The following is a 13,526-nucleotide window of genomic DNA, read 5'->3' on the forward strand; positions in this document are numbered from 1 at the left end:
CCTGACATCACCCCTGAATGGCCGAGCTCTAATTTTAAGGTTATGTCCCCTTGTTCTGGACTCCCCCACCAGAGGAAGTAGTTTCTCTCTATCTACCCTATCAACTATTTTAATCATCTTAAACAGCTCAATTAGATCACCCCTTAATCTTCGATACACAAGGGAATACAGGCCTAGTCTGTGCAACTTATATCCTAATAATTTAGCCCCAGTATCATTCTGGTTAATCTGGTCCCGTCCAAGGCTAATATATCCTTCCTTGCTATGCCCAGAACTGAACACAGTTGTCTAAATGGGGTCTAACAGCTTTATATAACTGTAACATAACTTCCACCCCTTTGTATTCCAGGCTCCTTGAGATAAAAGCCAACATTCTATTAGCCTTTTCAATTATTTTTTAAACCTGTCCACTAGCTTTTAGTGATTTCTATATTTGGACCCCTAAATCTCTCTTCCTCCATAGTTCCTAGCTTCTCGCCATTTAGAAGATACTCTGATCTATTTTCTTAGGTCCAAAGAGAATGATCTCATATTTTCCCACATTGAACTCCATCTGCCACAGTTTTGCTCACTCACTGCATCTATCAATGTCAATCTATCAAATTTGCAACTTTTTGCTTCCGTCTGCACTATTTACTGCTCCACCTAACTTGGTGTCATCAGAAAACTTGGTTGTATGGCTCTTGGTATATACAACAGTGACTACACTTCAAGAATAATTAATTGGCTGTGAAGTGGATTGGATTGCTCTGAAGATGTGATAAACACTACATAAATGCAAGTAGAATAATTAGCACTTAAACTGCCAACAGCTTCACGGAACAAAACCACAAAGGAATATCATACCATACCAAATCAATGTTTTAAAATGTCTTATCCAGTGACCTTTACCTAATTCTTTATCAGATTTTTTTTAGTGTATGTTCTGAACAGACATTATGAAAACCTATGGGAATTGATTTTATCCCTTTTATGGTGTTAACCATAACTGACATATGACTTAGAATCATAGAATGGTTATAGCATGGAAGAAGGCCATTCGGCTCGTCGAGCCCGTGCCAGCTCTCTGCAAGAGCACTTCAGCTAGTACCACTCCCCCGCCCTTTCCCCGTAGCCCTGCACATGTTTTTTCCTTCAGGTAATTATCCAACTCCCTTTTGAAAGCCGTGATTGAAAGTCTGCCTCCACCACCCTTTCAGGCATTGCAGTCCAGATCCTAACCACGTGCTGAGTAAAAATGTTTTTCCTCGTGCTGCCTTTGGTTCTTCTGCCAATCACCTTAAATCTGTGTCCTCTGCTTCTTGTCCCTTCTGCCAATGGGAACAGTTACTCTCTATCTACTCTGTCCAGACCCCTCAGGATTTTGAATACCTCTATTAAATCTCCTCTCAATCTTCTCTGCTCTAAAGAGAACAACCCCAGCTTTTCCAGTCTATCCACGTAACTGAAATCCCTCATCCCTGGAATCATTCTCGTGAATCTTTTCTGTGCCCTCTCTAAGGCCCTCACATCCTTCCTAAAGTGCAGTGCCCAGAATTGGACACAATACTCTAGTTGAGGCCGAACTATTTTTTTATACAGGTTCATCATAATTTCCATGCTTTTGTACTCTATGGGCTGGATTTTGTGAATGGAGGCAAGTTGGAGGTGGGACAGCTGCTTGTCGTGTCCATGTCCCGCCTCCATCCTTGCCTGACCAACCAGAGGGATTTTCCCCTAATTGACCTTGTTAAGCCCGCCCTGCGGGCTCAGCAGGCCAATTAGGGAGGAAGTCACTGACAGATCACGTCAACGTCAGACATGCTATCTGTCAAAACTTCTTCAAAGAAGAAATGTCAGCATTTGACAGCTCTGTGAAGTTGTCAAACACTGACATTCTCTTTAGTTTGATGAGTCCTTGGCCTAGAAATTGGCCTGAGGCGCCCAAGCGGCGCAAAGTGCGCATGGGCGCTGGAATTTGCGCCGCGATTGCCACATTAGCGATCACCGCAAATTCAGTTGAAGTGCCCCTAGAGGGAGACGGGGCGCGGCTCGAGGCGCTCCGCGTCCCTCTTAGGGCGCTGAAAGTGAATTTCGCAGCGCTACGTGCCGCAGCGCCACACGCTGCGGCACGGCACGCTGCGGTACTGCAGGCCTTCCTCCCACTGTTAAGGGGGAGGGGCCTGCAACAGCGCGAGCCCCGATCGCGAGTGCCGGCAAAAGAGCCCGGCACCGAGGAGAAGTGCTGGACTCTCGGGAAACAGCCGGCAATGCCGCGTGGGGGGGACCAGGAGGCCGGGGACGGAGATGCTGGCAGGCGGCCGCCGAAAAAGCGGCCGCCCTGCACCTCCACCTTAACTTGTGCCTCTGCCGGTGCAGCAAGACCCCGTGAACCGGGCGCGGTTAGCGAACGGCGCTACAGCGGCGTTCGCTACCAAATATCACGATCGGGGCGCAAATGGGGCACTGCGCACTCTGATGACGTCATCGGTGGCGGCACAACGCAAAAGGCTAACGCCACCATTAGCGCCCCTGCTGAATATCGCGGGAGGCGCAGCCAGTGGCGCTACAGCCACTGACTGCCTCTTTAGGCGCTAACAGGTGGCGCTACTCACCCAATTATTCCCCCTTGTGTTGAGGACTCATCAAACCTTTCAACTTTGTAAATTTCACATGCCTATTGGAATGGAGGTTCCAACAGCCAGTCTGTGAAATTGACAAGCAGCATGTCGGCTCACCCGATCCATCGTGGCTAAAGGCTGTTGGAAGAAAACACGGTAAGTGAACACTTTTTTAAACTTATCACTCACCTTGCATACTTACCACTCCACACTTGCACCCATCACTCACCTCTACACCTTACTTCCAGGTGCCTCCGACCGCTGTGGACCTCCTCTACGTCTCTTCCAACCTGGCGGGGTTCTCCGAGTTCGGAAAGCCTTCACCTGTGAAGGTAAAATGGCACTAATCCTTTTTTCTGCCTGTTAACTACTTGTTAACAGGCAGTTAAAAGGATTAAATGCATTTCCCGCCTCCAGGAGACGGGACTCGAAGCTGCACATCTTCCCGCCTCCTGGCAAAAGGGCACGGAGGCGGGATGGGGGCGGCTTTGCCATCCGCCCCCACTTTCTCCGTGTTTACCAGCTGTCCTGCCTCCATGCCCGCCTCCTCGGGGCTTGGAAAATCCAGCCCTATACCTCTATTCATGAAGCCCTTTAGGATTGTACCCTTTAGTTTATATTTCCTCTCCTCATTCTTTCTACCAAAATGTATCACTTCGCACTTTTCTGCGTTAAATTTCATCTGCCATGTGTCCGCCCATTCCACCAGCTATCTATGTCCTCTTGAAGTCTATCACTATCCTCCTCAATGTTCACTATACTTCCAAGTTTTGTGTCATCTGCAAATTTTGAAATTGTGCCCTGTACACCCACATCCAAGTATTAATATATATCAAGAAAAGCAGTGGTCCTAGAATTGACCCCTGTGGAACACCACTGTATACCTTCCTCCAGTCCGAAAAACAACCATTCACACTACTCTCTGTTTCCTGTCACTTAGCCAATTCCGTATCCATGCTGTCACTGTCCCTTTTATTCCATTGTTAATTAGCTTTCAGGTCAGCTTATTTGTGAGATATAGCTCATATCTCATGACTCTTAATAAAGTACGTTCATTTCATTATTAATTTGAATGAGAATGACGACTTGTTTAAAAAGTTTGTTAAACATTGGGCCGGATATTCCGATCCCTACGAGTGGGTACGCGCTATGTACCCACCCATAGGGACATCGGAAATGCTAGTTTCAGGCATGCACTGCGCATGTGCTGGAAACTGGCTTTTCCGATCTGTCAAGAAAGCTCTTGACAGATCCCCCGGCTGCCCAGGAGAAGGGCCTCTGCGGGCGGAGAGTTCCGCTTTTTGGAGACCCTCCGCCCGCAGAAAACCCTTACAATTCATGCGCCTGGTAAAAGGATAAGAGTTGAAAAAAAGTAATTAAAAAAATTCCCACTGATTTATCATTTAAAAATACTTCAAAGAAAGGTAAGTTTATTTTTAGCCCCATTAAAAACTTTAATTTTTTTTTCAAAAATTAAAATTTTTGTTTAAAATAGTTAATTTATGTAATTTCAAGTCATTTTAAAAATTTGATTTTTTAAAAAATGTACTTGAAGTTTTACTATGTTTTGGGGGTGATCTCCATTCATATAATTGACAGGTCTTCCTGTCACATGTATGAAGGGAGATTCCCTTCTCTGATTGGCTCCCCATGGCCCACGTGATCCCAGGGACGCTGCGAACTACCTGCCCCTCTGGGATACGTGGGCAGTTTGGAGAGGCCCAGCAGCGGAACTGTGCGCCTCCCAGGAGCCCTCCGGTAAGGGCGCAGATTTTTCCAGATCGCAGCCCTCCGCCCGCGGGAGGCCCACGATCAGAATATCTGGGCCATTGTGTTGAACATTTAAGCACAGCTGTTGCAGTAAATTGAGCAAAATACTGAGTTACAACAAAATAAGAGCCTCCCTGTAAGGATATGGCTAAAAAGATGTAACTATTTTATTTTGTATGTTTACACATTGCACAGAATATATAATTATGACAAGCTGACACCAGGTACCATCTACTTTGTAACTATTGAGACAACAAGTGCAACAAAGAAGAGCCATCCCACTACAATCAGCATTACAACATGTGAGTTTAAGTTACAAAAATAAAAATACTTAGAAAACAGTCTGCCTACATATGTCGGAAAATGTGCATTGAGCCATTGTGCATAGGCATATTTATACACCTGTGACTTAATTAAATGTGAAACAAATTTTGCCACTTTTTAAATTAATGCTGACTAATTGCCACCAAAAGTCTCCCTCCATTCATATTTGGGGCTGTAGTTTGATTAAATAAGGCAGTATCCATTTTTCCTGCTCCCAAGATGGGTATGTTCTTTATGAATAGTCTTCCATCTAGCAATTTGGTCTCTGAGTGACAGGAATTACCTAATTAAGACACTTATTATTGGGAGACAAGCTCTCCACTGCTAATATGCAAGATTGTTTCTAAAGATTCATTAGTTCTTATTGACACATCGTAAAGTCTAGTTCAAAGAATTCCTAAGTGAACTATCTGAACTTTTTAAACTGCAATTTTAATGTCTTTAATTTTCCAGAGAGCCAAGGCCAGCGACTAAGATTATAATTAAGCCAATGCTCCATTTTCCCCAGTCAGATTGATGTGCAGTAAGAAGTACAACTCAGAACTCCTGTCTCTGCATCACTCTAAATACTACAGCTCAGGTCAGGTCCACTCCACCTGCCTGATGACATGGGCAGTGGGGCTGATCGATATTGGTGCTCAGAACTAATTAGCATTGAATAGGTGAGCTACCAGCACTAACCATGCAGCTTGCCATTTGGGAGGGCGGGAAATCCGCCGAGACAGAAACTGATCATAGGCATCCAGCAACACCTGAAAAGGGGATGGCTGGAAAAATGGGGGAGTCAATGAAGCAGCTTATTTCAGCATCGGAAAAATTTATAGAGCACACCCAACAGTAAGGAGCTGAAGTTAAAGAAAAGCTGAACATTTAAAACTCCCAAAAGAATCAAGGAAAAATGTGCCAGACTTGCTTCCTGCTTTCCCTTACTACAGCTAATGATCTGTTTCAGTAGCATTGGAAATGGCCGCCTCCCAATTTGTACCACTCATGATTTGTGGTTGAAGAAGTAGCAGCACTGAATTGACATGAAAATCATGTTGGGGTCTTAACTGCGTAATTTGACCTCTACATAAATTCATTAGGCTCCTGCCTGTTGTTAGGAGTGCTGGCTGCCTAAATCGAGGTCTGTCTGAAAATCAGAACTGACAGACCTCCAGAAAGTTGGCGCTTTTTTTTCATACTCATCCAGCTACCATCCCGTTTACACCCAAAAATGAGGCAGTTGCAAGATGAAAATCTTGTCTCGAACCAGTACACTTACAGTATATTGATATCCTAAAGATCTGGGTGACGTCAGTGTGTTCCTTATGGGGTAGAAATTTGCCATTGAACTTAAGGGGGTAAAATGGGGTAAGGTATTGATCCCTGTGCCTGAACGAGTAGGGCCAAAGCTAATCAGATATTGGGCCTGATTTAGATTATATCAACGAGCTGCAGACACCTAATAGGCGTCTCCAGGCAGCTCCAGGCAAAAAGGAATCAAAGATTGGCCCATCTCAGGTAATTCAGGAAAGGGGGTGACTGGGAAGGGGGGGGTGGTGACCGGGAAGGGGGATGATTGGGAAGGGGAATGACCGGGTCGAGAGGGTAGCAGTGGATGGGATGGAGGGTAGTGGTCGGTGACAATTGGGGACGGCATGATCAGGGAGGTCAGAGGCCAGGTTGTGGGGCTTGGGGGCAGTAGCAGTGACTTGCCTTTTTGGCTATGACCTGCAATGGTCCCTTTAAGGCCAGCCTGTTACGCTGCATGTAGACCTGGTTTTCCTGAATACAACTGGTGCTGGCTTCTTCAAGGCAAACCAATAATGCAGAGTGGGTTTCAGACAGGTGTTCAGCCCCTTATTTGCATATGCAAAGTATATACGCCTGTTTCAGGTGAGGGCCCTGGCTGCGTATTTTATTTTGCCAGTACCCCCTGTACCGAGAAAAGGGGGCTGCACAGTCGAATGTCTAAGCCATGCTACTTACTTTTAATACTTAATGGGACCTTCTTAAAGGCAAATAGTCATTGAAATGCAATACCTATTGTGTAATATATATGTCCTATATAGTTATACAAATACTGAGAATAAACCATTGAATTTCCTAGTTCCTGAACCTCCAGTGGACTTGCAATTTGTTGAACAGGATGAGTATTCAGTATACCTATTTTGGAAGCCTCCACAAGGTGATTTTGATATTTTTGAGGTGAGTGAAGCTTCTGTTTTAATTTTTGCTAACTAGAACTACATTGTTCTATTTGAAGTACATCTACCCATAAGGAAAGATGATTACTGAATGCTTTATTTTCATTTTTTGATTGAATGTGGAAACTTAATGTTGCTTTACTCAGTTTACACCTTAGCCGTGGGAAGCAAATGATGATCTTTCAGTGGAATGAAGCCATATTTTAATATTTAATGAGGAAAGCATCTTTAGATGGGTCATCTAACAATGTGGGCTGGATTAAATTCCTGATCATTCAAAATTAATTAATGAACACTATGTTTCTTCAGTCATACTGGAATTTTGTTGTAATAATTGAATAGGTGTTCTGGCAAAGGGTTTTGAAGAATTAAAAACTAAAATGAATAATTGTGGGTTATGTTTCAAGTACAGTATTTAATTTATCAAAGTTTGTAAATTATTTCCAAATCATTTTCAGTTTGGTTTGTTTTAATTATTACTGTGATCAGACTTTATTTTATAATTGGATCTCCCTTAAACTAGGTCTATATCATTATAATAAACAATGACTAAAACTTAATGGAAGGGGCTTGTTTTTGTACCATCAGCATTAGGAGACTGTAGATAACTTTACAGTGAAAGAGAATCTTGAGACTCAAATGTCTCTCTAGTTTTGATCTGGTTGTTATACAGTAAACTTACTTTTTGCAAGCCCTGTAATATAAGCATTCTTTGCAGACCTCCTGCTTTCAGGCCATTATGCTACAAAAATATGTTGCACAGTTGTGTAGAGGTGATCTAGCTGTTTACATGAATTATAATACATGGTGGTTTTGTCTTTCTCAAGTAACAAAAGCAGGAAAATTAATATTCTGCTAACTTTTTGGAAAGTACAAACTACATTCAATCGGCGCATCACCTTATTCGCAACATTTTCAAAAATGATACAAACATTGTTACAACTGCAGCACAGCAGATAAAACAAAGCGCTGTTGATCCAAATCGCAATATTGATTTTATTCAGTTAAGGTACCGTTTATCTGGAATCAATGAGACTACATATAGAACAACTCTACGTGGCAACAGTTTCAGGATCAAAGATCTCATTCCAGGAGTGGAATATATTTTTCAAATAAAAACAATTAAAGGCATGGATGATAGTGAAGTAATTGAGAAGAGGCTAAAAACAAGTAAGAATTTTGATTATTATTCTTGTTCTACTTATCTATCCTCAAAGTGATTTTTAAAGAATATGGAGGTGAGTTTCCATGGAGTTTCTCGTGCTTGTCTGCCGTAACTGCAGTGGAAGAGCTGCAGAAACCTCTTTTTTCAAGGCTTTCTGAGGCTCTCCTGCTGAAGTTACAATAGGCGTAAACTATTGCAAAGGACATCCCAAAGCACTCTATAACCAATGAATTGCTTTTTAAGTGTAGTCATTGTTATACAACAACAACTTGCATTTATATAGCGCCATTAACGTAGGCTCTTCACAGGAGCGTTATCAAACAAAATTTGACACCGAGCCACAAAAAGAGATATTCGGGCAGATGCTATATAAATACAAGTTGTTGTTGTTGATGGAGGTAGGTTTTAAGGAGCGTCTTATAGGAGGAGGAAAGATAGTTGAGAGGTGGAATGGTTTAGGGAGGGAATTCCGGAGCTTGGCAGTTGAAGACACGGCCGCCAACAGTAGAGCAATTATATTCTGGGATGCTCAAGAGGCCAGAATTGGAGGAATGCAGATATCTTGGAGGGTTGTAGGGCTGGAGGGGATTAGAGATAGGGAGGGGTGAGGCCATGGAGGGATTTGAAAACAAGGATAAGAATTTTAAAATCGAGGTGTTGCTTAACCAGGAGCCAATGTAGGTCAGCAAGCACAGGGTTGATGGGTGAACGGGACGTGGTGCGAGTTAGGACATGGACAGCAGAGGTTTGGATGACCTCAAGTTTACGTAGGGTAGAAGGTGGGAGGCCAGCCAGGAGTGTGTTGGAGTAGTCACACATGCAGCAGTTAATTTGCACACGGTAAGGCCCCAGAAACAACCATGAGATCAGTGACCAGCTAATTTGTTTTTTGGTGGTGTTGGTTGAGGAATAAATGTTGCCCAAGACGCTTATTGAATTTCCTTGCTCTTGTTTGAATAGTGTTTTGGGATTTTTTACATCCACCAGAACAGGCAAAGCATTGGACAGTAAAACCATCATTAAACATTAGCCTCAGACCTGCCAACGGATTCAGAGTGCAAACTGTTGGTTGGGTTTCGTACACGGGGAATTTTTAAATGATTAAACCACTAAAACGGTACAGCATAGCCCCGCTGCCAGATCCACGATATTGGCATCTGCAGCCCCCATACTGGTTTTATTTCTTCTACGGGCAAAACTGGGCTATGTGTGGCGTAGTACGAAGCTTGGGTTTCCACCTGTACCTGTTAACTATCTCGCACACCATTAAATGAAAGCAGCCCTGGGCATCAGTACTTGGATCATAATATATATCCCAATACTGACTGGGGAGTTTTGAATGAATGATATCCATGTAAGTTTAAAAAATATAAGAGGACTTCTTTGCTATGATCTAAGGAAAAAACAGAAGTTTGTTACTACATCAGTAAGTACAGGGGATTGAACTGCCCAAAATAGCCGACGCGCTTAATACATTGTAAGCGGCGCCTTTCTAATTGACTCCTATGATACTGGAAAACAGTTAGCGCTATTGGCCCGATATAGGTGGCTGCCCCTGATTAAGTGTGGTTGGTATAAGTGGTGGGGCGTATATCTACTTGCCAATTTTTGCATTCCAGTCTTTTTAGTAGAAGTCTACGACATTTTCAATTGCCAATACAGTAGGGTTAAATACAAACTAAGATCTGTCTATTTCACTCATAAAGATGATTGGTTTATAGAATAATTTACTTTCCTCTAACTTCACTATGAAGACTAGGTTGCTGGTGGAACATATCAACTTAATGTTCATAGAATAAGTGATAGTGTTGGTGGATCTCCTGGGATCACCTCAGCTGTTACAGGTTTTTAAATCTCAACACGCCTTGTCAAGTATTCCATATGATCTTGTGTTAAATATATTCTATTTCAGAATTTTGGAACTAACAGCAATTAAGAGGAAAAACTAAAACAGACCTCAGCTCAAACTTGCAGAAATGCCATATAAGGGGCTGTTTTAACCTTACCCACCTGGCGGAAACTGGGTAGGCAGTTACATTCAGCCAGGTGACTTATCTGCTAACGTCCCACACTGATCCCGCTGTCTTGAATTTTAACCTGCTCCTTTGTGCAGGTGGAAAGGAGATGCACCTGAAGCTGGCAAGGTCCTTTTTTAAATATGAAGATTGGAGTGCGATGGCATCATCAGGCCCTGACTGCTATTTTGGCTGGTGGCCTGAGCAGAGAAGGCAGTGTGGCTTTCCCACCAGCTGAAGATAGCTGGACGAGCAGCCAGGGCCAGAAGAGGCCCAAATAGGTACACTTATTTTTTGCACTCCTTGTGGGGCCAGGAAGAGCAGGAGTGCTCCTCCAGGCCACACAAGAAAAAGGTTAGGCCTTCCCTGCCCAATGCTTACCCTCCTTCCTTTCCGTGACACCCTCCCGAGTGCTGCCGACCGTTCCTTCGATGTCAGCAGGTGGCCTCTTGCCGCCCCGGAATTCCGCAACTGCCCGTTGGCCAGCTGCCACTTCCCGTCCGTTTTGGGCGGGAAGCTGACCAGTGGCATGCAGATGAGGCCTGGAGGTTCAAATTGGCCAGGTCTCATGCTGCCGAGGTTAATGGATTTGGCACTCGCTTCACCCCCGCCCACCCAATTCCTGCTCCCGGTTAAAATCAGGGCTATAATGTTTGGCATTTGAATACAATGCTTGGTCACAGTCCAAAAAAAGTAACTCATCATAAAAATGGTTAAGAGATCTAAATTTAATTAGTTATAATTCTGCCAAAAAGAGTTGACTAGAGCTTTGCTAAGGTTGCTCTAGTCCACCAAAAATGTGCTGTTCCTGCACAGTCACCTACAGCAGGCCCCAGTATTTCATGTTTACCCCAATCCTATTTCTCACTTACTTGCTGCTCTTGGTAACATTATCCGTAAGCATGGAGCAGCTTCTATCTGTATGCTGACAGCATGCACCTTAACCTCTGAACCACCATCCTCCTAACCACTGTGCACTCCTACTGATTGTCTGACATCAAGTCATGCATGAGGAAGAAGCTTCTTCAGCTTGATATTGGCAAGACAGGACCCTTTCCCTTTGGCTCTTGCCAGAAACTCTGCACCTTAGGGCCATGATAGCATCCCCCTCCTCGCCTACTCCCGCAGGTCAAGTCTGATAGTATGCAACTGTTATGACTTTTCAGCTGTCTTTCTCAACACTTTTTACGCATGCTCACTACAATAGACAAACCCACACTTCCTACGAACTGAAATTCAATCTTAATGCGTTAAGAGTATGGGATATATCAGGTCACTTGATGAACAGTCTATCCTTTTACTGTAAACCTGCTACTGGATTGTGCATAAAGTTTCACTATGTGTCACTCACTTCAGAAGATGGATACCATCAGCTTTGCAAGACACTTTTCATAATAGACTAGTTTTTTAAAATCAGATTTAGTTACAAAGTGAAATAGTTTATAAAAACGAGCAATCTAGTCAATGTATTGATCAGCACAATACAGTACTTAGGGGCTTATTGCACCTAATGAGATTTACAGTTCTGACAAAGGGTCAGCGACCTGAACCTTTAACTCTGTTTCTCTCTCCACAATGCTGCCTGACCAGCTGAGTATTTCCAGCATTTTCTGTTTTTATTTCAGACAAGCTCCCTTGGTGATCCTTGCTGATTTTGAGACAGACTGATTTTTAGAAATTTTGTAGTATTTGGCAAATTACCTAAGTATTAGTTCATGGAAATTAGTACATCCCTGTGCACCATGGCACGATGACTGATCTATTTAACACACAAAATAGATACTTGTTTTGGAATTCAGTCTGTCAAATGAAGTTAATCAGGTGAACAATACCAATGACTATAACACCTTTTAAACACTAAAGTCATTGAGGATTACCACATGGCATGTGTTGACGAGTATTGTTAATATACACCATCTGGGTTTGGGAAATTCAACACAATTCAACGCACAACAAATTTCAGATGCATGGGGGTAATTTTTGTTTATGTCTGAAGTAGTTGTCTTGGGCTCAAGCCATTTTTGTGGTTGGGCAATTGTCTTTTATAGGCAATTCACCGATCAGGGGAGGCGTCCGATTTTGAAGTGCCTCCAGCAGCACTTTGAAGGAGTGGGGTGGAACCATTGGGAAGTGGGGTGGAACCATTGGGAGTGAAATGGAGCAGCACTTTCTAGTAGCAGGGGAAACTTTTGCAGCGCTGACTGTAGCAAAGAGATTAAATACGGAAGGCTTTAAGGCTCAAAAATCACAAGCGACTGCAGTAAAAATGAATGCCAAGCCTGCTTCTAGCTCTCTCGTACTGCAGTGAAGAATTCTTTTAAAGAATGCTTAAAGTGGCTGCCTCATGACTTTCTATTGCCCATGTTTGGTGGTCAGGATCAGGAACTGATGGTAGCAACGTGAGCAGAGATGAAAATAACATTGTATTACATTATATGACCCCGACTTTCATTTATTCATTAGGCTCCCGTCTGTTTCCGTTGGGAGCTCGGTCTGCCCAAAAATAGGAACAGGCAATCAACCAGCGGAAAATGAGGGCTTTCCTTTGCCATGCGATCTTGGCCCCACTACCACTCTTAGATTTACGCACAAATGGGGCTGCAGTAACACAGAAATTGCCCCATTCAGTTCAAAGCAGCTTTGATTCTCAAATCAAAAATTAAGCAACCTTGTCCCTGAAGCCAAGATGACATCGGCTGCCTGCTTGCAGGCTTGAGCAGCCACAATTCCATTTTAACAAATGGAGCCGCTATTGTATTTAAATCTCTGGGTGAAACCAGGGACAAAACACACAGCCTCAGTATGCTGTTTGATTCTGAGCTTGGCTTCAAATTCTATAATCTAATCCATCATCAAAACGATCTATTTTTGCGTCTGTAACACTGCCAGCCTTCTTCTCTACACCTTTTCCCAGCTGCTGAACCCTCATATACACGTTTTTCAGCAATAGGCTGAATTCCCCCAATGTTCTCCTCTCTGGCCTATCAAGCGTCATACAGGGCAAGATTGAGGCTTGACCCCTTGAAGCAGAGCCCCAATTATTTTTCTTTAAATATGGCTCCTTTACCGAGGGAACTGCTGGGGCCACTTTAACTTCTTTCGAGGGTGGGGACCAGACCAGTCATGGAAAGTTGCATATTGCAGCCGCTATGAGCAGGTGGGGGTCTGAGATGTACCCGTATGCAGCTACCCACCATTTCAATGCAAAACAGGGAACCTCGCCCTTACCACCAGGGTCAGCAGCAGAAGTTCATATCAGGCTGGGATTACACATGCAACAATTTTCAGAGCCCTCCCACGCAGATGCCAGATACGAAGGCCCGGAATTTGCGGTCAACGGCAAAGCAAAGGCATTTGCCTCTGGCCCCGAAGAAAGCTGCCCACAGAGATCTCGCAATGCAGAATTTTCGCAGACAGGGAAGCAGGAAATGAGAACCTGCTTTTATCCTGACTTTTTAAAAAT

The 13,526-nt window shown here is 43.5% G+C and overlaps 1 protein-coding gene and 1 long non-coding RNA gene across 7 annotated transcripts in view; one reads left to right on the forward strand and one right to left on the reverse strand.

The window, feature by feature from the left end:
* The window catches only part of LOC147106289 (uncharacterized), a 313,882-nt gene that overhangs the window by 60,925 nt on the left and 239,431 nt on the right, over positions 1-13,526 (reverse strand). The gene's annotated exons all lie outside the window — the stretch shown is intronic.
* Positions 1-13,526, forward strand: part of ptprq (protein tyrosine phosphatase receptor type Q) — a 278,107-nt gene that overhangs the window by 60,845 nt on the left and 203,736 nt on the right. The window contains 3 exon segments of the mRNA XM_086009276.1: positions 4,566-4,672; positions 6,787-6,884; positions 7,888-8,053. Of these exon segments, the coding sequence (XP_085865402.1) occupies positions 4,566-4,672; positions 6,787-6,884; positions 7,888-8,053 (371 nt within the window).

The sequence above is a fragment of the Somniosus microcephalus genome, chromosome 16 (assembly GCF_052327205.1).
Source record: "Somniosus microcephalus isolate GS21.2 chromosome 16, FLI_Smic_1.0, whole genome shotgun sequence".
NCBI classification, from domain to species: domain Eukaryota; kingdom Metazoa; phylum Chordata; class Chondrichthyes; order Squaliformes; family Somniosidae; genus Somniosus; species Somniosus microcephalus.